Raw genomic sequence first — 26,532 nt, forward strand, 5'->3', positions numbered from 1 at the left:
TCCAGTCCACGCCTCAAGCCCCAGTCGGACGGGCATATTGTATTGAAAGTTCGTTTTAATTAAAAGAAAAGCAAGAGCTAAGGCCGCGTTAGAAAAGGTTACAGGGCGTTGCCTATTCACAAAAATACAAAAAAAAACCTCAAAAAATTGCGCCACGACTTTTTGCAACTGCGAAAATATATATGAAAATGATTAAAAAAGTTGCCAGCCCTTTAACAATAGAAACAATTACAAAATTGTCAAAAAAAAAAACACCAAAACAAATAAATAAAACAAAAACTAAACTAGAATCAAGAAAAAACAGCTAACTGAGGCTAGCCGAGCTTTAAATACTCTGTCAGACAAATAGAATATCATATATTAATAATTATAATATATACAAAAAAAGTAAATGAAACTAAATTAAAATACCTTTCAACAAATTATATTTCAACTTGTGAAGCTTTTAAATGATTAACTAATCATACGACAATATATTCAATTTTTGATCAGTTGCTGCTAGTTATACCGAGTCCTCCGCGATGCTAATAAGAAGCTTCGAATGCTCTTCAAATATCTTATCTTCACTAACTTAACAAATAGTTTCATCCCATGTGTGGGAAACTGGAAATTCCAAGACTTAGTAAGATATCTCAAGAGACTAAAATGCATCTATCATCCGATCGTTTCTAATGCAGCTAAATGATATAGTGGTTTGATAGGGCCTGCAATATAAAGATAGATTACTCCGGATATTTATTGACTCTCCTGTTGATGCCCATCAAGAATATGTATGCTTAATGGGCTTAAAGTCGTCTCTTGATTGTCGCTTTGGTGACAAAATTAAAATACCTTATGCCAGAGTATAAAAACGAAATTTTCAGACATTGAAATGAAAAGAACAAAACATATAAAATAAACAATGCATTGCTGCATATTTGCACTGGGGCTGCGCCATGTGCAAATATTGCGTATACGCCATGTAATAAATAAAACAAGCGATGCAGAGAAAACGGCCGCTGCTGCTGTTACTGTGAATGCTGCTGCTGCTGCTACTACTGCTGCTGCTGCTTCTGCTGCTGCTGTTACTGCTATTGCTGCTGCTACTTGAGTCTTTTGCTGGCTTGGCACTGGCAAACAGTTTCCAGCTGAATGACTTTATATCTACGACTCGAGCTACATTTGCCACAGATGCCTTGGATATCGAGCATCCGCACCGTTGCCCTTGCTATTACCTCTATACTCTCCTCGTCCTCCAAACACCCTTTCGCATAGCCCGCATTGAGCTAGCTGCTCGTTTGTGCCAGTTTGCTCGTTTACAGGCTTTTACCTGAAACTATTACCCACTTGCCAGCTCAGTTCGTCCGTCCTTTAGCCTGTCGGCCATTCGCTGTGTCTGCTTGGCTGTATTATATAGCCATCGCCATAGCCAGATGCGGATACGGATGCGGATGCAGAGAGTCCTTATGCAATCAACTGTCGACTCGTTACAACTTTTCCTTGCAAATCTGTTAAGGTATTATATTTTGTTGAGCATCTGCAGCTAGTTGCTCATCTGATTACATATTTATCTACAATTTATACATAATTTTGCAGCGCTGCAGTTCATTCCAGACGGGCCACAAAATACTTTAAGCGCCTTTCAGTTTTCCTATTAAGTTGCAACAGCAAATGTGGCATTCAGTGAAAGACACACCAGAACCCTGTGGCCCAAAACAATCCATCAGCACATGCTACGTAACTTACGCTCAATTCCCGTGGCATAAAACTGTCAAAAACTTGTGATGAGAGCGAAAATCTCACACGCACATATCCTTAACAACTTTCGTGTTATCCTTAAAGTTTGGCTTTAAGTTTCGGGAAAAATGCTGGCAACGAACCACAAAAACAATGATGAATTCGCCCACAAAGGGCCGAAAGAAAACTAAAAGTGGGTAGGTATACATATATGTATACAAATGTTCGTATGATGAAATACGCCTCATTTTTCTTGCAATAACTTGTAGGACTCAAGTTTGGGAGCTAGTGTCAGGAATATAGGCATATATAGCAAGCAAAAATCATAAAAATATTAACAAGAACGAATTTTGAATACACTTGCTGACATGCGGAATAAATTTATTTAATAGGAATTTTATTGGATTAAGCATAATTAGCATAAATAGCACTTCAAGATTTTAGTTCGATAAGAACAAAGAATTTTATTCTCAGACCAAAAGAGCTTAAACCTTAAAAGCATCTTTCAGATCGCATGAATGAAATATCTGATAAGTATATATATATGTAGTTAATATTTTTATATTTATTAACTAATATTTATAAGAAATTTTAGATCAATTATATATTTATAAATTTTATTTAATTGTGCATAAAAGTATGATTTGATCTCACATGAAGTCAAATTTAAATAACATAAACACAAAAAATGTAATTTAATAGCAAAAGTATTATTATAGTAGATAAATTTGCATAATCTATTTTTAACGAAATATACGCGGAGTTCACCAAATGATGCTTGACTCTCGAAATATTTCATTCAAACTGCAAGAAGTCTTAAAATTATTTTAATGTTTATTAACAAGTACATTTCAATATGCACAAATTTGAATAGGGTAGCAACAGGTGCTTGGAGACTCAAGGACCCATCAATAGACAGGAACTTCCAACTTCAACTAACAACAAAGTTAAAGCAATGAACATAACGCCCCCATTCTCCTGGTGGCTGTGGCTAGGCCAGTCGATGGGCGGGCAAGAAGTGAACCACATGTCAATGTCAAAGGCGATGACAAAGACAAATTTACCTCAGCTACAGCATGTGGGATCCTCTGGACTAACATCAGGCACAGATACCTTGGTATATATATATAATATGGATATATACATATAGTATATTGAAGTTGATATAATCAAACGCTTGAAGCACTTGGCGTTCGAATTTAAATAAAAATGTTTTCGCTGGGGCGCCATTCTTTAATCGAAAATTCCAAGCAAGCTAATGCTGTGAATTTAAAGCAATACACATACACACTCTCGCACAAACAAACAGAGAGGGAGCTCAAATGGCGCCAAATTCCGTCCGGCAATCAACTAAATTCAAAGCAAATTGCCCGCACAGTGAATTTTGCCATGATTGTTACTGTAACTGCGAGACAGTAGGCGGGGCATTGGCAGTGAATTTGTATAGTGGCTGCAAGGGGTGGGGGGTGGCAAGCAAACGCCTCATTATTTTGCGCTTGAGAAATTTCTGTCTCGTCACAAATTCATCATTGTTTCGGCACATTAAATGCTTGAACGTCAACGCATTCATTATCTTATGGGGCAACTGGTCTTTTGGCCAACTCATCGCCAGGCGCCACACATGGTCAGCTATCTGTCTGTCAGTGTGTGGCCGTCGCTAAAGGCAACAAAGTCTCATGCCTGAGTGATATTAACTGACCCGACAATCCGTCAGCGAGCCAAAAGAAAAAGCTAAAACAAGTAAGAGCGCTCTACACGGGAGTACGCGACCGGCAGATACCCTAAGCACAGCGACATACATATTAACATAAGCACGTTTGTACTCAGCCTAGCCCCATACTAAAGAAACAACGTTTTTGAATAACCTTGGTGTTTGTCGTCCGATAATATTGAAAATTTCAGTGCTTTATTATGGTTTGAATTCTTTTTTATTTTGATAAAAACGAAAAAGTTATTTCCGTGTTCTGCTTAAAAAACCTTATTACCAAATCGATATTTATCAAGGTTAGGTATGCACGGGCGTATATCGATAGAATAAAGTCGTGTATATTTTTCAACTTTCAAATTGGTAACTACTCAGTTTGTCATCCTGATCATTCCTTCTGCCTGTTGCAGACATTAACATAAAAACAATAAGCTCCTTTTCATCCAATTTCAATGCTTTCAGGGTATAACAAACGCACGACGTGGTCGGCAAAGACTTGAGCCAGATTTAGGCCGAGCTGTGTTGCATAGTTGCGGCCAAGCTCACAAAATGCCCTCGTCATTTGCTCCACAAATCCTTTTTAATTTCGTTGTATGCATGGCTGTCTATGTGTGTGTCAATGTGTGTGTGTCTATGTGTGTGTCTATGTGTGAGTGTCTATGTGTGTGTGTGTGCTTAGCATGTTAATTGCTTTCTAAGCTAATCGAATTTTTTGCTCGTCATTATGAGTAATGCGCCTCGGTTTTAGCCTGGCCTAAAGCAATTTGTCGAGTAACTTTCGAAATGGCAAATTGCTTTAAGCCAGCCAGGATTTCAGCTATTTATGAAAGCATAAATATTAAAGCCATGTTAATGTTTTGTCAGCCGCAACGACAACAACAACAATATAAGTACTTAATCGCACATGTCAGACATACTCAATTTTACATGAAAACAATACAATATTGTAAACAAAAAAAAAAAATTGAAAAAACATAAAGATAAATAAAGAAAAAAAGTCAAAACATAAAAAAATATAAAACGCATTCACAGTTGTGTTTTTTTTAATATTTACCAAATGTATGCTTAATTTACATAATCAATATTTTATTTTAAGTATTTATTTTAAGTGTTTTTTTCGTAAAGGGATTTTAATATAACAATGGGAAGGCACACCAAATATTTAATATTCTTTTCGACATTTGCCTTTTGAGGATATGTGAGAATATTAAAGCTAGAAAACTCTGAGTTTGATGTAAATATCTATACAAACAGAATATTTTCCCGCATAAGATCCTACTTTTCGACTGACCTTTCCTACATAATATAGTGGGCCAATGTATAATATAAAGCAAATTGGTTTTCATGTCAAAACCTATTTTTTGTCCCTTACTATGGCAGCCATATGATGGCACTATACCTAAGGGAACTGGCAATTATTATTATTATTAAGCTCTTTATGCAACTATATTATTACTATTTTAAGTATATTGCCTTATAAGAACAACCACAATTGCTTCAAGAACTAAGCAAAAACTACACATAGATGAAGTCAGAAGTTGAGAACAGAATATACAAACACATATATAGAGCTTAAGGAATCTGTGAATAATTTAGAGCTATACCAAGTTTAAGTTCCAGCTATTCACTCAAATAATTTCCATAAATAATACAAACAAAGAAACATATAGAAAACTCATGTTTCCAAAACATAGATACAATATATTTTATGGTATCTAAAATTATGCCCATTGTATTTGTTGCTCCTCTAATTATTCAATTTTATTATAATAGCCGCAAACTTTATGAGCAAATTATCAGAAAGTTCTGCCTGAGTAAATGTCGTTATAGCGGGGCTGCCGGAATAAGTTATATTATGGTGCTAATTTATGGAGCACATAAGTTAATTTTTGTTTTGTCTGTAGTTTGTTGTAATTAGTGGACGTTCAAGCCGTTGGACAGGACTATACAGGGCCATTAAATCCGGAACTCGGACACATAAACAAATGAAAAACTGTTGCTTCCGCCCACTGCGTAAGAGTCAAACACACAAAGGGAAAGCGAGAAACGAGCTGTGAGAGACAGAGATAGCAGCTGGCTAATTATTTTGTCGGTTGTGCAAAGTTCATAGTTCAGATATAAAAACATGCTACAACAAGAACCAGTACAACCGGCAACATTAATAATTACAATACCACAAGCACATTCAGTCGCATCTGCCCTTGGCCGCGCCCATTTTAGTAATTTTTATTATCAGGCCAAAGGTAAAATAAACTTAATTAAAAGTCACGGTTTGCACGCCGGCCGTGCTTTGATTCATGGCCTGCATTTGCGCAACTGCCTTAAATGCAATAATGAATGTGCGAAAAAAATAAATTGTCCTCATTTGCGAGAAATAAAAGTTTTGACACTTGAACAGGGTCAAAGCCATGAAAAGCTGCACTGGGCTTACAGAAGTAGCCAAAAATATTGTTGCATAAATTAAGACTAACATGCATATATATATATATTAAGCTCCTTGTCCTGATTGACTGACTGACTGATTGATCTTCACTGCACAGGCCCAGGCGCTAGGGCTACGATACAGTCAATCACAGTATTTACCTCTCGTGATTTAAAAGATCATTTGTATGCTCTGTAATATCTATATTAAAATAAACCGTTTGGCATGATTGACTGACCGATTTATGACCAGCATAGGCAGAAACGTAAGCAAGATTTTATCCCTATATTAATAAATGACTTTTTGTCCTGATTTGATGACTGACTGATTGCTTATCACTGCACAAGCCACGCCTTTAGGGCTGAGATGCACTGAATCACCATTGTTTCCTTTCGGCGTAAAACTTAAGGTTTATAGCTGCATGTCATCTACTCAAATAAAACCTTTTGGCTTGATTCATTAACTGATTGAGGACTCAATTCCAAAGAACTTTGTTAAATCGTATTGGAGACGTGTTTAACGCTCACAGAAATAACTGAAATCTAAAGCACACTTTTTGCGCTGGATCGGTCTCCGATCGAACTTGAGTTTTATTTATAATCAAAGTAATAAATGCGTGTTTTTGGAAAAGCTCACATATGGCCGATGAATGCAAAAAATTTTGATTTTAAATTTGCTTTTAAAATTTTGCTAATGTCTTTGATCACAGCTGGCTCTTGATAGTGCATAATACGCACTTCACGCAGTATACTGCACATGAGGTAAAACAGTCTGACTTTATTCGTAGCTTTTTTGCTCAGATTTAATTGGGCTGTTAACAGCATTGATATGCATTTAAGACATTTAAAAATAACTGCTGTTATCAACACCTCTATTGATAAATAACCGCAATAACTGTATGCATTTTCCATTGCAGCCGTACAGCCCGTCGAGGCACTGCATCTGTCGAACCTCTCCGTCCCGCGCATTATCGATGTCGCCCAAAAGGCCAAACTGTTCTGCAGCTATGAGATGGGCAATCGGACCCTCAACTCGGTCAAATGGTATAAGGATGGCCAGGAGTTTTTCAGGTAAGCACAGTGCCCACTGCCCACTGCCCCTGCCCACTGCTAACTGAGAACTGGCAACTGCTGCGGCGGCTGTAAAACAAATAAAACAAAAAGAAAAAAAGTCATAAAAATATTTTTCGGTTCTGGCTCGAAATAATAAAATGGCCAGCGAGTGTGCCGGCGCATTCATGCAGATTTTATGGTGTAAATTGAAAACGTCATGAAATTGCAACACTGTCCGCAACAATGTGAGCCAGGGGAAGTGCGGGCTGATTGGGGTACACATTGGGGTTGCACACTCGATCGCTTGAAAGTGTCGCGACTAATTTAAATGCTTAATTGAAATGGATTTTTATGGGCGCCAGCAATTGCGCTCAGGTGACGTTGCCATTTCGACAGTGTAGTAGACCCCAAGCCTCGCACATCCCCACTGCCAGCTCACGTTCAAATATGTGTGAAGCGCACTTTTTATTTAACTGACTTAATTGTTGGTCATTGGTCAGGCTTAATCGAGCACAAAATTCTCTCACTGTACACCTCCTTTTTTAGGTTCCGCCTTTTTGTAATTGATTTTAAGGCCATGTGCTGCGCGGTTTATGTTTCGCTTACATTTCATAATTGGCGACGCAGCATGCGCCCTCCCAAACTAATGCGGCAAATCTCAGTTAACCACATGTCAAGCTATCAAATTTGATACACATTTTGTCAGTGGGAGCCGTGGTTGCATTTCTGCTGCTTTTAGGCGCATTAGCCGTGGTATTATTATGGAATTTAATGTGGCTGGCACTCGTTAGCGAATAACTGAATTAATGCAAAGCAATTGTCACTGGGGTTGCATCAAGGAATTCGCATGTTGGAACCACAGCTATGTGCATAAAGATTACAAAAGCAAATACAATTCGTTATTTCCAGTGGTATTCCAAAAATCTATTAATTAAATATTTTATAGCAAATCGTTGGTAATATAAAAAATTTCTCTGGGAAAGCATATTTCCAAATGCACAAACCTCAATTCAAACAACCATAAGGCAAATAGATTGTCTTATCTTTTTCTTTTAATTTTTTCAAATAAGAGTAATAATAAAAGATTTCAGTCTAGTGAAAAGTAAGCACGATGTGCAATATTAGGGCCCAAGAATATCATAATGTAAAGATCATTTTTATTGATTTATTCAATTTAATTTAATTTAACCAGTATTTTTTAATTATGAATGTATATATAATATATATTTACAAACTTACAATCAATTGAAATATTGTTGTACAAAAATATGTTGGAAAAATAAATAAAAAATTAAATAAATATCTGGCCCAAAAAAGCCAGAGAAACAAAACATATGCATGCATAGCATTATATTTTGCTTAAATTTGTTATTTATTTGTTTGCAACTTTACTCTGCAATATTCTAGACATCAAAGAGCGCAGTCCAAATAGCATTTGGTTAAGATATGCACAATTTGTGCAGCCCTGGTAAACGAATGTATACACTTTTGCTCCCCAATTTGAATTTGATTGTAATTCCATTTATATTTTTTTAAATTGGAGCTATTCAAAAGTACTAAGCCTCAAGCACAACCGCAGTTGTTGCATTCATTGAAAGCGGCATAATACCCGCGTTATTCATAACAAAAAAAAATACAAAAAAATATCGTGGAAATCGTGAGAGCTACGCAGAATGCGGCTACAAATCGATGGATTTCTATTCCGCAACGTTAGCACAGATGCAGGGGAACCGAAAAAAAAACCTTTTTGCATACGCCTCATAAATATTTCATGGATTCGATTTTTGCGCAGCACTCGAACTCCAAGGCGCTGGCGTTCTCCCGCTCGCACACTGACTCGCTCTCACTCACTCGTTTTCTATGTTTTTGCAGATACTCGCCGCTAACGCCGCCGACAACAAATTGGTTTCCCGTCAAAGGTGTCACCATTGCCGACGGCTCGTCGCATTGCAATCAATTCATCTGCAACGTGGAGCTGGAGAAGCTGAATGTGCACTCGTCGGGCCAGTACCGCTGCGAGGTGTCCGGCGATGCTCCCGAGTTCAAGCTGATCGATAAAGCGGCCAATATGACCGTTGGCGGTAGGTAGCAAAACCAACACACCACAGTCCAATTGCCAACTGCCCATTGCAGCGTGTCCTGTCACAGAGCATACCCTCTACACTCAGAAAAATAAACGAAGTATTTTGTTCAACCAGCTTAAGTACAAATGATGTTGAGAATACTTTTCTTAAACTGAGCTCAAAATCCTTTGTTCAAGAACATTTTCTAGTCGACACTTCTAAACTTGAGGCCAATATTTACTTCTAAAGATATTTGTAAAAAGAACAAATTTGAATTTTCATAAGATTGGCATGAAATTCTTTTGAAGATCATTTATAATTTTTTTCAAGAACCTTTATTAGTCGGCATTTCTTAACCTGAGATTGAATACTTTTTAAGGACATTTTTAAAGGTATTTCTTATTTGAAATACTTGGGAACAACTTCTAAATTTAAGATCTATATTTTTCTATAGAGAAGCTTTTTTCAAGGAAATTTATTGGATCGAAATTCCTTCAGCTGACAGTGAAATTCTTATTTCACAACACCACAACGAATTTTCCTAAGCTTAAGATGAAATTATTTTTCAAAAAAATCAATTTTTAAAGACATTTTTTAAGTCAAATTTTCTTAAACGAGTTTCAAGAACGAAAAAAATTAAAAAGTGAATTTCTTCAGCTAAAAATAGAAATTTTATATTAAGAACTTTTTCAATAAACGAAATTTCTGAACACCATACTCAATTTTAGAAATATTCTGCTTCCATTAACGATTTTTTGTCTCTAAAATAAGTATATTAATAAAAGATAATATATTTATTCCTCAGCTAAACGATATTAGTTTATTTATTCATTTTGTGAGCCCAAAAGAATTTATTTTGGAATATCAAAAAATATGTACTCATAATTGAGGCAGTCAGCATAAATTTGATCCCCGTCATACCAGACTTTAGAGCGCAGTGTTTCTCTGAGTGTACGCCCTTGTAATTTTTGCTGTTTACTTGTTTGATTTATGTGCGTGTGTATGTGTTTGTCAGTGTGTGCGTGTGTGCGTCACACACAAAGACAACAAATTATGTGCAATTTTGCAAGCACTTAATAAAATTATAAATGGTCTCTGCACGGTTCGCCGCCAGCGGTGCTGCGAGGGGGAGTCGCGGGGCTGGCAGCTCAACTCCTTTTCATTTATCATCGCCGAGCGGCAGTCGCAGTAGGCGCGTACACAGTTCAAAGGACGCCGCATAAATGCTGCAAAATTGTGACACGCTTCAGCCATTTGTATGAGTAATGATTGTTAATAAATCTAGAACGACTGGCCCAGAGCCCAGCAGTCTATGCCACAATCCCCACTTCCCCCACTGGCGCCCACCTGCCTGCCTGACCGCCCGACCGCCCGTCCGCCCGGCAGCGCCCAAATTCAGCTCAATTGTGAGTTTTGTACGAATCAATTTATAATCTGCCCCCAAAAAGGCGGCAACGTCGTTGTCACGTGCAGTACAGCACTAGACAGCGGGAATAACTCAAACAACAACACGAAAATGTTAGGTCAAGTGAGTGTGACCGACTGGCTGATACCCCGTACACCAGCTTTGACTAGCCCACAAATGTTCTCCGTCATACTACCTCAAACACCAATCATGCATTGTGTTTTTTTGAATATATATTTATTTAAGAGTTGCTAAATTCCGATATATGTAGATTATCGATAAAGAACCTAATTTATATCTACATGTCTTCCACTTTTGCTCAAAATCAAAAATAGAGAGACTTCATGGAATTAATACCTAGCATACTTTATGAAAAAATAATTATATTTATTCTTCTTCGTCTTCTGCTCAAGATCAGAGATAATAATACTTCATGGAAACAATTCATATCGCCTGTTACATGCACAATTTGAACAAACCCTCCTATCCCATACTTATAAAGGGTACAACAAGAACAGCAACTTCGCTTTTTGGGTCTAGGTAGCTGTAGTTGGGGTTTGTTAATGTCAGCGCCGTGGGCAATGATGGCCACCATTTTGAACTCGCACTCGCTTTGATTGGCAACGTACATGACGCAGCCTCAGCCGCTGCCGCTGCCGCTGCGGTTGTGGCCTGGCCTAGCTTATCCTGGCCTGTACAGAGTATGCTGCTTCGCTTTGAAATTCAAATCAATTGATTCTGGCCCAATGTCATTTGACGCAAATGAAAATGGCCTGCTTATGTCTTTTGTTGCACGCGTACGCGATTGCGGCTCAAAATGATTTATTTGTCGCAATTTTCCTGCTCAGCGATTTGTTGCTACTTCAACTCGTGTCGGCAGAGCGATGAGGCGGTGCGGTATTTATTGACGCTGCTTTAAGAGTATTGATTTGCATAATGCGCACTTAAGCATTTGTTTACGCGTAACAATCAAATTTGAATTCGCATTTTCGTATTTGAATTTCGCCTTTAATTGGATGTTTTGTAGATGTTTGCGAATACTTTTCCTTGCCTTACTCGCCTTCCTCCCTAGGGCCACGCCTTGCCTTCTCCAGTTTGTTGTCTGGTGCTATTTGCATGTCAATTTGAATTTTATCTATTGTACTTAGGTATGCCAGTAAGCCACGTTTAACTTGTTCAACATGCAAATAACAATGACTAGATTAGATCCAATGCCATTCTAACTTTATTATGCCATAACTATTGCAATTTTTTACCTTATGAGTACGCTTAAATTATACGCTTAACTGCGGGCACTAGTGGCATTGGGGCGTAAGTGCTATATGAATATTGTACCACTATAAATAAATAGATTAACTATATTGTTACGGGGTTTTAACAAAATTGGTGTATCTACAAGTTTAGCATTAGATATTAGAAAAACAAATAATTACACATTTAATACATTTAATACGATCAGATGTTACTCGTCCTTCGGTGAGGTTAGGTTTGGTGGTGGATTTTCCCAGGAGTATAAAACACATCTGCAATTAATTTTTGAATTGAAGAAACTTGTAAATATATTTATTAATATAATTTAAAAAAAATTATATAATATATATTTGCGGGAGTAATTTTCCTAAACCCTAAGCTAACTTCTATGATTTGATGTCCGCTTCCTAGCTCTTGCGGATTTCTTTGTGCATTTATCACCAATCAAACCAAACAGTTATTTTTTTAAATAACATTCTTTGAAGTTTGTTATGTTTTCCTCACAACCATGAAAATTGTTAAATAACCAACCAGAGACCCATAAACTGACCGCCATATAAAAGAAATGACTGAATTTGCAGCATGTTGTAAGTCATTTTTGGCATATGCCACCTACGATTCGCCATTCAAATATATATGTTTTTGTGTGTGTGTCTGCAAAGTATAAGCCATAAAGAGGACAATCCAGGCTATATATAAAATGAGGAGCCAACATTACCGAATATAAAAGCCAACCAAGCAACGCTTCTATCAAACTTCATCAACGAGCTGGTGACAAAGTTTAAGGGCAGCTACCTCTCCCTTACTCTCTCTCTCTCTCTCTCTCTCTCTCAGTCTCCTTCTCTAACCCTGCTGCTGCTCCAACTGCATAAAACAATGTGTCTCATGTCCAATGCAGCACGTTGTTTCGACTTAATGCCCCAGCCCTGTTGTGCCGTGTAGTGTAATGTGTAGTGTGTTGTGTGGTGTTGGGCAGTGGCTTGTAGCCAGTTTTTTGTTTCAATGGCTGCAAAGCTGCTGACAGACCAACAATCAACTTGGGAATTTTTGTCACCGAAGTGCCATCGCCCAGCGCATCGAATCCACCTGAAAAACTTTGACGAAACAGGCAAAAGTGGTTTGTCGGACCGTGTCTCGATTTTCCAACGGCAATCACCTTGTGCTCTTTGATGATGCGACTCGTTGTGGGCACAAAACTTTGCACTGCAAATATTTTTCCGCTTAGTTGCGTGCCATGTGTCGCTGCCTGGCACTGATTAAGTTTTGGAAAGTTTGCACAGGATGTGATCTGTGTCCACAAAGGGCCAGGCCCAACACACACACACACCTAATTACTTCAGAGATTCCCCAAAAAAAAAAAATAAAATATATATATATATATATATATATATATGTTTTTTTTAAAGGTCAAGCCCGTGTTCCTTTCTGATACTCGTGCTACTCCATCAAGCACTTTTGACTTTTGAGTTTTTAATATAGGGTCATCATTTGCGGTGTTTTCGACAGGACACAGGATTGCCCCAAAGTGCTACACCTGTTTGGTATGCTGCCACTGCTGCTGCTTCTTCTCCTCATTGTTGTTGTTGTTGGTGCTGTCGGTTTTGGTCTCGTTTAGCATTCAAGTTGGCATCAAGCAATTTCCCCAACTGCCTATAGTGTCGTTTATTTCCTCTCTTTACTTTGGCTTTCTTATTTCTTTTCTGTACACTTGCAGAGGGGGGTATCATAATTTTCACAAGAAAATTGTAACGCATTGAGCATTTCTTTTCCGAGCCCATTAAATATCTCGGTTAATCGAATTGTTCTAATCTGTCTCTCTTTTTTTTTACATTTCTTTTATTGGACCAAAAATAACATTCATTGTCTCTTTTTATACAATTAGAAAGTTATTTGAAAATAACATTGCAAAGCTGTTATTTTTTTTCTTATTTAAATACTTCGATCACAATTGCCTATAATTTCCAAAGAAAAATAGTCGATTCAGTGTTAATAATCCGATTACTATACATATATCGCCCACATTGTTTTATATTTGTCATTAGAACTAATAATTGGATATTTAGCTTCTATTACTATTACTAGCTTATTACTGTCTACTTATATTATTTTTTAAAGATATATCAGCCAAACTCATCGTAAACAAATGTCATTATGCTCAATTGAATCAAATGTGAACAATCGAACGAAATTAATGTGTTGCCTTTTACATAATTGATTTTACTATTCCAATAAAGTTTTCTCTAAATTTATGGAAAACTTCATCGCATAGGAATTGTCTATGCTTTTAATATTAACATATTAACTAAATACTACTAAATAACGAGGTTATACCATCCAATACAAAACATTTTAAAATGGAAAGGTCGCCAAAATCAGGATTACATATTAACTAAATTCAAAACGATGTTCAATAAACTTTCCATTAAATAAATAGTTTAAAAATTTTAAAATATGATAAATAAATTCGCCCTGTTAAATTAACAGAATGTTAAGTATTTGTCAATATTAAGTTACCATTCCAATAATTTTTTCATATTATTTTTGTTATGCTTATTATTAAAATTATTATTTTATTTTGATTATTACACTATTTTTATTAATAATTTATTTATCTTGATATATAATATAATATTATATAATATTTTTATATTTTTTATTTAGTATCGTCTCTGGTATAATGACCTCTATATAATATTATATATAATATATATATAAAATAATACCAGGTATATTTCGATTAATATTATAATTATTTTCCTATATATATATATATATATATACCCACATTTATTAACCCACATCCTGTCGAATATTGCTTTGTTCTGAGAATTTTGATTGTGTAGCTGACCTTGCACAGATAAATATCAGTCATTCTGTTTACATAAGTAAGGGTATTTAATGGTCGACAACACAAAGATAACTCTTGCTATTTATTTTCTTTTTGTTTTTTTTGTTTATTTTGAGTTCCTTCTGCTGCTGTTGTTTTGTGTTTTACTGGTACTTTGGTATTTTTGGTTTATTTATCCGAGTTGATTGCTTTGTTTTCGTACAATTTTCGTATTTGCCGCATGCTGCGTGTTGTTGCACAGTCACAGCTCTGTTTGCCACAAGGCCCACCGGTACGGCATTACAACGGGTACACCTTGAACATACACCGTCCCGCACACCTGCAACATTGACCTGTCCATCAGATGCGGCCCCCTTCAAAAGGGGCACAACATGGCCGCAATCATCAGCACTGGTAAACAGTCTGGCAACGCCATGGCAAATTTTACTTGGTGAAAACAGGTCAGAAAACTTTTCACCAAAGTGGTTTGTATTAAGTCAATTAAAAAGTTTATAGTACTGCTGACTGCCTGACTTTTGATGGCCCCTAGCGCTCACCCACTCGATTTCCCAGAGAATAGCCACGCCTCCGCCCAAGCTACCACCTCCGCCTGTGGCTCCTTAGCATATTTAACAAATTTTCAACAGCAACAACTGCGCCAGTCGGCATTCATTTGACTGTAGCTCAAGCTAAATTTTCTCCCCAGCTTTTGTTGTTGTTGTTGTTGTGCCCAGTGTTTTGTGGTCGTTCTCGAGTTGGTCGTTGTTGTTGTCGTTGTTGTTTCTGGTTGCTGGTGACGGATACTTTGTTTTCTTCCTAAATGTGTGTGTACTTGTGTCTGTGTGTTTCGTCGCAATAAACCAAATTATTCTTGGTTTCATCAAAAAAGTTTTTCCTGGGAAATTATTTGTAAAGATTAATTAACACTTTAAACAAATATTTAGATTGCTGGCGGCCTGATAATTACCTAACTGGTTCGGTGTGCTGCAAACAACACCTGCTGAACCAACAGCCAAATCATTTTCACATTTCAGTTGCAGCATTTGTGTTAGATTCCAATTAGCCCAAGAACTAACAATAGCCCAAAAGCCTTAGCTACCAATGGAATGAACACGAATCGTTAAAAAAATTAAATCAGTATTAAAACTACATTTATTAGCGTTATAGATACCCAAACCAAAACGTTCGACAGTTAACTGCAATTGCTTTTTTGAATGCCGATAGTCGGCGATATTGATAATATTGATTGATATTTCATATATTGCTCTAATTATTTATGGCTTTTTGTTAATAATAATCTTAACCTGACCGGTTCGTAGCCTATAAGTCAATAGGTTTCTTTCGAGTTTCCCGGTTTGATGATAAAACCGAAAGGTTCCAGACTTTTTTGTTAAGTTGCAAAAATTGCAAACGTCTTGTCATCCTTTAAAGATTTGTCTGTTTGGGAATTTGTTTTTCAACTTTACTAGTTTCTAGTCAAAAATTACTTATTTTTTAAACATATGTATTATTATTTAGTCTGTGCTTACCATATGTTAAATTTAAGCCTTATCATGTTTTATTTAGGATTATCTTTAAGTGCCCTATAATATTCAGAAATCAAAACGTGAATGTAAGGATGTCTTTGGCATGCCGAAGATTTAATACCCTTCTAGACATATTCCTTTAACAGATATGTATGCAGATAAATATGAAAATGCTGAGTTTGTTGAAAATATCCTTGAAAACTGAATATTTTGCGAGACTGATATGACTATATCTCTACTCTATGGCATCGAAGATGTCTCCTTCTATGCGTTTCAGATTTTATGACAAAATCATAATACCTTCTACAAAGGTATAAAAAGAAGATTACGATTTAAATATATTTAAAAATATTTTCGAGCTCTTAAACAAATGGGTTAATTCACTATGACCATTGAAACTGAAATTCCGACAATAGGTATTTTTTAAGCTCAATCTAAGCCAGGTTCCATCAACGGTAATTAGAAAATGAGGACAACTTGACACTTTTACGTATGCAAACCATTTTCTGACAGTCAAAAAGACTAATTCTAATGGCACTTTCCGCCCATGCAAGCCCCACTCTATCAGTTGAACTGGCTTATACAAATGGCATTTCTGTGCATCTCAAAAAAATGTTCAGAATTCAGCGACAAAAACCGATTTTAGAAACTGTAATAACTGGCTTAACTCTGCTTCACAGTGCTGCCAAAATTCGATCCATTCATTACTGGGATGCGGCATGCCTATAAATACCGCGATACGCTGTTGGCCAACTGCAGCTCGGAATGGTCAAATCCAGCGGCGAGGCTTACGTGGTACATCAACAACAAAACTGTAAGTAGATTTGGGGCACGTTGGGGCACATACGCACCGTTGCACGCTCGTCACATTAGATAACTGTGGCCGTAGTCTGACTGCATGTGCAATGCAAATCGCAAAATTACTTGCGGCTTGTGGCCCGGAATTTCCCATGCGCGCATTGACACTGATTGCGCGTGGTTTGCTTTTAAAGACTGTTAATGTTTCGGTTTCTTTTGTGGCAGGCACCACAGATGCAGCTGCAACCGCAAATCAATGAAGTCACACGCAACGTCGAGGGCTTTCCGCTATATGCCAGCAATCTGCAGTTGCGCCTGCACCTCGACGACAAGCGCTTCATTGGCAAGAGCGAAATGCTGGAGCTGCGCTGCGTGGCGGATATCATGGGCTTGCCCGCCGTGCGCCGTGAGAGCTCCATGCGCACCACCATACTGGCGCTCAAGGAAAGCGGCTACAATCAGCGGCTGATTGAGAATGGCACCTGTGCCAGTGCTCGAGCAGGTGAGTCGTCCAGACTGATGTACTTTCATCTATAAACAGTGATTTTTTCATCTATATACAATGTTTATAATTACATTAATTATTCTTTGTTCCCCTTTATAGCTCTCCTTCCTTTAACTTTTATTTCTACAGCTATTTACCTTTTTCTATTCTTTATATAACAATTTTATTTATCCCTTTATCATTCACTTACTCTATTTATTTCTCCTTGTTTTCTTTATATAATTTAAACGTATAATTGTGGGAATTATTGATGGGGCGGAACCCTTCTTGCACTCGTTAACTTTCGACTGCTCAGTAGATCCTTTAAATTTCATTTGTATTTTACTGTGGGAACTTATACGCGTGATATGATCCTATGGAGCAATCTTTAAAACTCTGCTTCGAAATATTGATTTCCTAATTTCTACTTCATTTCAGATAAATTCTTAACACTCTGAAAAAAAGTACAAGAGAGTAAACTGTGACCGGTATGGTCATACTTTCAAAACGGTCTTATCTAAATCCATACACGAATTCTTTTATTTATTTGTTCGTATTTCATATATTTTACTCCCATTGCCACTCTTTAAGTCGAATATTTATGCCATATAAATAGAAATATTTTTGTTTATTATTTGCAGCCACATTTGCCGCCTGGCTGCTGTGCCTGACGTCCTTGATGCGCTGGCACTGCACTCTGAGTTAGTAGCTGTCCCTTTTGGCCGCCCTTCTTTTAGTCTAATTTTACATAAGCATTTTAAGTCCAGTCAAGGCGACAAATCGATGGGATGTTTTTTAGCGCCCAACTACGCCAAAGAAAGAAAAATTAAAAGTTAACAAGGCAACTGTTGAATTTGTATATATATTTACATATACACATATATAAATATATATATACTAACTATAAAGTAATTGCAGAGTCCCAATCGAGTAAGTTTAAACAGTTCTTCGACCCGGCTCTAGCGATTTTTCTTGATTTAATACCAAAATGTGTGTAAGCACAAAAAATATATATATATTTAAAAAAGAAAAAGAAAAAGAAAACAAATAAAATTTGATATAGTTGAGGAAGAAAAATCATGCACGAGTCATGAATCACATATGTACATCTATTAAAAATACAAATTATAATAACTAATGAATAACAATTTGCACATACGTACAGCATAAATAAAGATATATGTATATGTATTTGCACGAAAAAAATAAAAACAAAAACAAACACACAAAATCAAATGAAACACAATCAATGGCAAATAAAAGTAAACATAATTAATAAATGTGAAGTGTTAATGTATTTGTATTAAATGATGTACGTGAAATATAAAAAATAAATTTCAAAGCAAAACTTAAATTTTTGTAACTTTAATTTTTATAGGTGCCAACACGGAATTACATTTAATAAGCCAATGTTTGTCTAAGATGGGCAGCAATATTTAACATTTATTTTGGTTTCTTTTTTTTTAATCGGATTTAATTTGCCATATCCGATTATATATGCAATGTCCAATTAACTATGACGGCTTAATTAATAATATACTATTTGATTTGATTTGATTTGATTTGGTTGAGAAATGTATTTATGCATGTGACATTTAGATAAATATTTTTATTTTTTCTTATATTTATATTTGCCTTGCACCCAAATGCAAATGTGTTGTACCTCGCTCATATCAAGTCCTAAGCTTCAGCTCGTGTTCCTGTCTTCTCTAGCTGTAAGGTCAAATATTGCTTATAACCTTACTACGTGCCAGTTGTATACCTTGTACCCATTTAAAATGGTAAAAAGGGTATACTGATTTTGTGCAAATGTATGTTACCGGCAGAAGAAAGCATCTCCGACCCCATAAATTATATATATTCTTAATCAGCATCAATAGCCGTCTGTCTGTCCGTCCCTTATGTACGAACGCAAGGATCTCAAAACCTATAAGAGCTAGGAAAATTTGGAATGTCGGTCCTCCTGGTGCCGGAGCAGTACGAGTTTGTTTCCCATAATCAATAACTTGCCCCATTTCCAATTAATCGATATCGAAATCCTGTTTTTCGATCAGATTTCGTACGTTATAAGAGCTAGAGTCATCAAACTCGACATGTAGCTTCTAGAACAGCATTAACTAATATAACAAGTATCTTTCATTTTATAGCTATCGCCACCTTCCCGCTATCACCACACAGCTATAAATCAAGTAAATAAGCCAATTTGTATGCCCACGAATTTAAGCCACAATTTTAATGCAATTGGGGCAGCTAGCGCAAATTGCAAGAATTTCTGTATACATGTACACACAAACATTCATGCGCGTCTTTATTGAATTCTATCAACAGCATTGCAATTGCGATCCGAGGGAATTTTTTTTATTTTTTGTTAATTTATTTTTATTACTGCTAAAGCAAACTAGCTCGTAGAGCGAGCCTAGCTCTTATAAGTTCTGCGATTATTGCGTCCATACATACGGATGGAAAGACGGACAGACAGACGGACATGGCTAGATCGACTCGGCTAAATACACTTTATGGGCATGAGATGCTTCCTTCTGCCTGTTACATACATTTGCGCAAATACATTATACAGCTTTCATCCATTTTCAATGGGTTCAGGGTATACAAAATATAATATCGATTCCTAATATAATCTAGCGTATAATAATTGTGTACACATTTTAAACCGATAAGAAAATTATATATTCTTCTTTTCAGTTGATTTACAAACACGCACCTAACCCCCAATAACACCCAACCAAACAGCCTATGCCATAGATTTCCGAATTACCCAACTAATTCGTTTACCCTGCTTATGATTGATAAAAAGAAGGCCCAAAAAAATAAAAACGCCAGCCGAAAAATTCGATTTAACATCGTCAAAAAAAAAAACACCCAAACACTTTGCCGGCCGTGCGCTGGCATGAAGCCTTTCCGAGAAAAATATTCAACGCATTATGACAAATCCGGCTAAAATATGCAAGGGCCAATGGCCGCAGGTAAAAATGGCGGACAATAAAAGCCAGCGAGCTACGATGGACGTCATGCAGGGAGTTGTCCCGAAAATTATGCATAAAATGGCTTCGGGTAGGACAAAAAATAAGACCAACCAAAAAGCAAACAAAGATAAATTCCGCTGTCTGTGCTGGGGTCCAGTCGCTGCTGTCAATGTGCCGCCGGGCCATTAAATGACGGAAGTAAATAAGCTTGACAAATTTCCACTCATCATTTTTGCATTAATTCGGGCTTCTTTAACGCATCAACCAAAAAAAAAAAAAAAAAGTACCCAAAGAAAAAAAAAATAAACGAAAATGTCCTTTGATTAATCAAAAAATTTGCCACGGCCACGTTTTGGAAGGGGCAGCGAAGTGAAAAAGGCGGCGGCAAGACAAACACAACAAATTACCCAAAGAGGCGCCGTCGGCATGCCGTGTGGCATTTGCGGCAGAGGCGCCAACACACACACACACACACACACACAGACAGGCACACCCACACAGACACAGCAACGACACATGAGGCACGTCAGCTACATTCCCCATCCGATTGTTAGCTGCGGCTTGTGGCAGCTTTGGAGACGTCAAATCCAACGCTTTCAGAAACATTCAAAAATGAGCAGCAAAAGCACAAAAAAAATAAGTCACAATGCTCTAGTAAGGGCTGCTCGACTAGAAGATACCCTGAAGCCAGGAAAAAGCTGCTATTGTTAACTGTTTTTAGCTTCCTTCCCTAAAAACATTTATAAAAACTCATACAAAAGCACAAATTCACCAAAGCCCTAAGCACTAGCTGCAAAATTTTTGTAAATGAGATTTAGAAAACAGGCGAGTATTTGAATAATAAAATGACTTGGATCTGTGTATATTTTATACGAGTCCCCATACAACATTTTGTGTCTCCTTTGAGGAAAGTTATCGATAATAATAAGAGATTTTAGTGCACAAGCAGGACCAATGCTCCAAATATCAAATCTGTCTTATATTATCGGCGCGTTTTAAATAACGTACAACGAATAATGTTAGGTCAACTCGGCTGTTAGGCTGTTCATACTTAATGGGACCCCTTCTGCTTGTTACATACATTTGCGCATAGCCAATTTACCCCCATTACCTATTTGCAATGGGTTCAGGGTATAAAGATTTCGCAGATTTTTGCACGCGATTTGTCAAGCTGACATTTGCGACGTCGGCGTCGACGTAGGCCGAGAACTAGAAGCGTTTGTTTTTGCCACAAACGAACTTCAGCTTCAAGCAGCCGGCGAGCGGCAGCCCAAGTTGATTTAGTAAGTCACATGGCCGCGTAGCTGTAAATTGCCTGCTCCCGTTCCGGGTGCGGCTGTGGTGCCGGGTCTTGGTCCGAGTTCCGCCGGAGCTCCCGTGTGAAATAAACTGTCGCTCCGTGTGTCTGGCTTTGTTTTTGTTAAATTTGAATACCCTTTAGAAGAATATTATAGTTTGGTCATGAAATGTGTAACGCGCAGAAGGAGATATAAAAGATATTTGTTCTTGATCAGTGCCATCCGACGAGTTGATTTAGCTGTGTTCTTCAGTTTATCCATTTGTTTATTCATTTTTTTCATCAAGGATCGTCTTTCTGTTGCAGTTCGTACATGCGTAGGAGGCAACCAGATTGAAACACTGTCATATAACTTCCACACAAAATTCTAAAATTCTGAAATCTGAAATTAGGTCCTTGTATCAAATACGAGACGGGACAGTATAATCAATCTCTGTTCTTCTTTCAATTTTCAAACATATCTGCAAAACCATATCAGTTAATTTATCATATGACTCCTGTAAGAAAATCTTGACTATAAAAGCCTATGAATTAGAACCTATATGTTTACAAGGGTATTTAGTCTTCGACGTGCGCTCGCTGCCGTTTTATATGTATATATTTTTTTTTTTGACCAGGTATAAAACGTTTTTGCACCCAATTTTGGCCGCCGGCAACAGCTCGAAAAGTGAAGGCAACAAAGACATTTGGCCCGATAAAAGATAAGCCGAGCGAGTGACACGAGCTGTGCGTCTTATATAAGCATCGGACAGAGCTGCCACCCAACGAAACAACACCCACGATCCACGAGTTATGTGATTCTGTAATTTAAGCAAAGAAAATGTTTCAAATTAAATGAAAACGTGCACAGGTACTTGGCCCCGGCACCGACATGTAGTTTTTGGCAAATGAAACATAAGCAAAGCGAGCATTACCTGAACCGCAGACAGCTGGTTGCAAGCTCCAAAGATTAAGTCCCCCAATCCGCCACATGCCAGAGCCCACGCCCACATGAAGCCCCTGGCAGGGGCGAAACTTGGAGCCATTTCAAATAGCTGGCAGCGCTGAATTTAATTTATAATTTGTAGTTTACTTGCAATCGCACTGTATACTGGCATATTTGTGACAAGCTCATGTAGTTTAATGGACGCGGTCAGAGAAGGAAGCGTGTCACATCAAAACTACACGAAATGGACAGCACATGGAGCCCCAGTTTCAACCCCGATGGAGTGCATTTTCCTAGTAGTATTAAAAGTATTGTTATTGTCAATCAATTTTAATAATTAACTTTAATGGTTAGTTAAAAATCGATTAAGGGACAAAAATTAATAGTTTTGGAATCGATTTTCATAAGCTTTTCAGTTTCTTTCCAAGCGGAAGTTTCTACTAATATTTTAGATTATTTCCTCTTAATGTTGGGCTATATGTTAATCAATACTAACTCAGTCAGTCAGAACAAATTCCTTTATTTAAATATATAGTATATCTCTGAAATACATGGAATCTGCCTAATTCATACAAAATTAAACAATATCCGTGTTCGTGTCGTGTCTTAAGAGCACACAAATGCGGCACACGCCCATCACTTGTGGCCAGTTTGAAAGCAATGTGACAATTGCCACACCAAACTATGCTCAAAATCCAGGGCCAACACTTTGATACACAGTTGACCAACACAAATTGTTTAATGGCCGGTGACACTGATTTAAATTAAATATTTGGCCTAACGGTCGCCATGTCATTCTGTCAACATGAGTTGCAAGCAAACATGAAATTCATTCAACATATTGGCCGCTTGTTGTTAAAATATCAAAGTTAAATCCACTTAAAACCCAACGGTTAGTTAGCCACGCGATGCGAGAAAACAAAAAAAAAATTGTAGTATCAATAGTTGTGGCATAACAAATGATCTACCTTTCCTATGCCACCTTTATTCGCGCTATATATCAAATATCTTTAATATATTTATATATTAATTTATTACTAAAAGACCTAAGTACTCTTTAAATAAAATTTTTATGTAATAAATATGTTAGATTACTGTTCAGAAGATCTTAAAATAGCTCGTTGTACTATGACAGCTGTAATTAGTGCTGAAAAGCAGCAGCTGCTAAAAATAATGTAAAGCATTTAAGTTAGCTTGTGTGGTTTTCATTATGCTGTATGATTTAACATTGAGTATTTATGTTGCGAATTTAACATTACATATAGGATAAAAATCAGCAGTTGCTGAAAGTAATGTAAGGATAGGTTTGGTTAGCTTAGGCTATGGTAAGTTGAGTGCATTTAAAATTAGTTTAGTTTGTCTGTTTTTTATTAGCAGCTCTTATGACTTAACTGAGTATTTATGTTGCGAATATACTATAACATGTAAGAACAACAGCTGTCAGGTTAGGTTAGGTTTGGCTATGTTGGCTAAACATATGTTAAGTTAGGTAATGTTATATTCAATTATTTGTAATGCACCTTCAGTTAATACAATATATATTAACATGAATTTGCTGCAGTTCAGTGAGATGAACATTAATTTTCCTGATAATTAGACAGTTTTGTTTGCATGCCTATCATATTAATTGATTTAAATTTGTTTGCCACAGGAGTTCCAAATAACCAGCTAAAACGAGAGAACCGCCAGTCGCAGCTCTTTGGCAAATGAGTCAAGTCACGACGCATTGATTTTCCATTTTGAGCCGTGGCTGTCAGTCAAAGTGTCGCGTGCCAGATAGGCAACACAAACACGGACTCGGCGCACACTCCCAACTGTGGATGACATGCGTTCCCCGCGATGATGGCAATTTAAACAAGCGAAAGATTTCCGTTTGTTATTTTGATACCCAGTAACAAATTTATAAACATGAATGAACGGCTATTTCTAAAAGGTTAGGAGGATCGTAAGGCCTATATTTTGTGAGTTTGGTTAAGGGCTTTTATAAAATATATATATTTTCTAAGAATTAACTTAAATTCTATAGCAGAAATATAGAATATTTATAAGATCCAGTCGATTCAAATATATGTGTTTATATATATATATATATAAATATATATTCAGCTTGCAGCAGAAAGACGGAAATATACAAAGCTAGCCTTATTTATTTAAATTAAAAACTCGAAATGTGTGCTAGGTCCACATTTAGCTGTGTAAGGAGTATCTTCCATCCGTGTTTTTATCAGACTCCCATTGATTACATTTGGCAGCCGTGTCAGTTGGTTCAGCGGCTAATTGGCCAGAGATTTAGGCTCTGCGCTGCGCTTTGTTGTAATTAAAAACGTAGTCGTCAAAGAAACGCTGCGTACAAAAGTCAAGTCGAATGAATTTGGACTGATGCAGCTAAGGCTCTCGCGCTCGCTCTCTCTCTATTTCTCACTCGCTCTTTCTCTGCTTTTAGCCATATCATGGGCATTGGCAATTGCATTGACATATTGTTGCTATCGGCTTTCTGCCTTGTGACTGTCAAAATGCCACGTCACGATGCCACAACGCCACGTTGCCAGGGCCAAAGGCAATCCAACTCGTGCCTATGCCTCCCGCCACTCTCTCTCTGCTATCAGTTTTAACGAGAGTTGTTGGCCATAAAGCCTTTGGCTTTATGCTTGACATTAAGTGAACTTATAATTAAACGCTTTGCCCATTTAATCGGGTGTGTTTATCGTCGAATCAAAAGTCGAAATTCCTCTCGGTCAATTGCGTTGTGCTGACATTTGCTCTGCTTCTGCTGTTGCTCATGCAAGTACATTAACCAACACTGATAAGTGCAGCGTTGATTTCGATAGTAAACTGTTTTCAGCTTTAATTTGACATAAGTCGACTGCATGCTTTAATTGACTGATTTATGAAAAATACCCGAAAATGCTGTCAAATTATCGAAAATTGTGTTCAGGAAAAACAAAAGAAGACTTCCACAATATTGACAATCAAATTTATTTCTTTTTTTGAACATTCATTGACATAATTTGGCCGATAAAAACAGTTTTTGTTAAATTGATAGTTAAGTAACGTGTTTTTTATCAAGTTTTTTGCCGCATTGATTAACAGGCATTGCAAATAAATTCACTTGCCATATTCGAAAATCGGAGCCCCATTTCAAGCTTATCAGATCTATCGATTGTCTAAAGGGTTGGATTAGCTTACTACCCCATAGACTAGCCCCTTCTAAATCACTTACCAATTATATTTTAATGCAGCTACGAAAAAGAAAATGTCTCCAGCAACTTTCACCCCTCCGAATTTACTATACAATCTCCCACATGGGTCCCATTTAAGCAATATGTCATAAGGCCGCCAAGATGCTTAACTTGGCTCCTTTCGCTTCTGTTATTTTTATGACAACTCACGACAGGGAGCCGCACGCCCACATTGAAAAAAAAGAAGAAAGCATATAAATGGCCCACGAAACGGGCGTGCAAAATTTTAGGCTGAAAGAACTGAAAGATGTCGACGTGTAGTTATAAAAATTTGTTGTATCTTAAAGCGACTGTCAGTTTTACCAGGCTGTCTCGAGTGTCTTGCTCGGCCTGGCTGTCCTGCCGGTCCTTCTGTCTGCTGATGAAAACGAAGTTGACAATGCGAATGAGTTTCTTATAACAACAAAAAAGGGCGGCTACAATAACAAAAACGAGGCGGAAGTGAAAACAAAATGAAGCGACAGCAAAAACTGGGAACGTGCCGCTAGGCTAGGCTTGGCTTATATGTACATATGTATTTGAGGGGTATCTGGTGGGGTTAGGGCGTTTGTGTAGCTCAGGGAAAGGGCTAAGGTTAAGCACTTGGGTTTTGTACGCCATGCAAAAACCGAACAAAAAATCAAAAAATAAGTAAGGGTGCTTTAGTCGAGCTTAGTCTGCTAGCAGATACCCTAAAAGGAGCGCCCTGCTGGCGTTAAAAATACTCTAAGTTCCTTCTACACATGCACCTACAAAACCATACATACAAAAACACACACACATATATATGGAACCACAGCACAAGATTTTACATATATACGATTTATAATTTGCTAGCTATGTCTAAAAATCCCATTCATAA

General features: G+C 37.1%; 1 protein-coding gene across 1 annotated transcript in view; it reads left to right on the forward strand.

Moving 5' to 3' along the window:
* Positions 1 to 18,486, forward strand: part of LOC115761477 — a 39,089-nt gene extending 20,603 nt beyond the window's left edge. Inside the window, exons 2-6 of the mRNA XM_030703244.1 lie at positions 6,760 to 6,913; positions 8,768 to 8,976; positions 16,648 to 16,781; positions 16,991 to 17,267; positions 17,891 to 18,486. Of these exons, the coding sequence (XP_030559104.1) occupies positions 6,760 to 6,913; positions 8,768 to 8,976; positions 16,648 to 16,781; positions 16,991 to 17,267; positions 17,891 to 17,955 (839 nt within the window). The 3' untranslated portion in view covers positions 17,956 to 18,486. The remainder of the gene's footprint in view (positions 1 to 6,759; positions 6,914 to 8,767; positions 8,977 to 16,647; positions 16,782 to 16,990; positions 17,268 to 17,890) is intronic.
* Positions 18,487 to 26,532: the final 8,046 nt, after the last annotated feature.

This window comes from Drosophila novamexicana, unplaced genomic scaffold (assembly GCF_003285875.2).
Source record: "Drosophila novamexicana strain 15010-1031.04,08,12 unplaced genomic scaffold, DnovRS2.1 tig00000485-arrow-pilon, whole genome shotgun sequence".
Lineage (NCBI taxonomy): Eukaryota > Metazoa > Arthropoda > Insecta > Diptera > Drosophilidae > Drosophila > Drosophila novamexicana.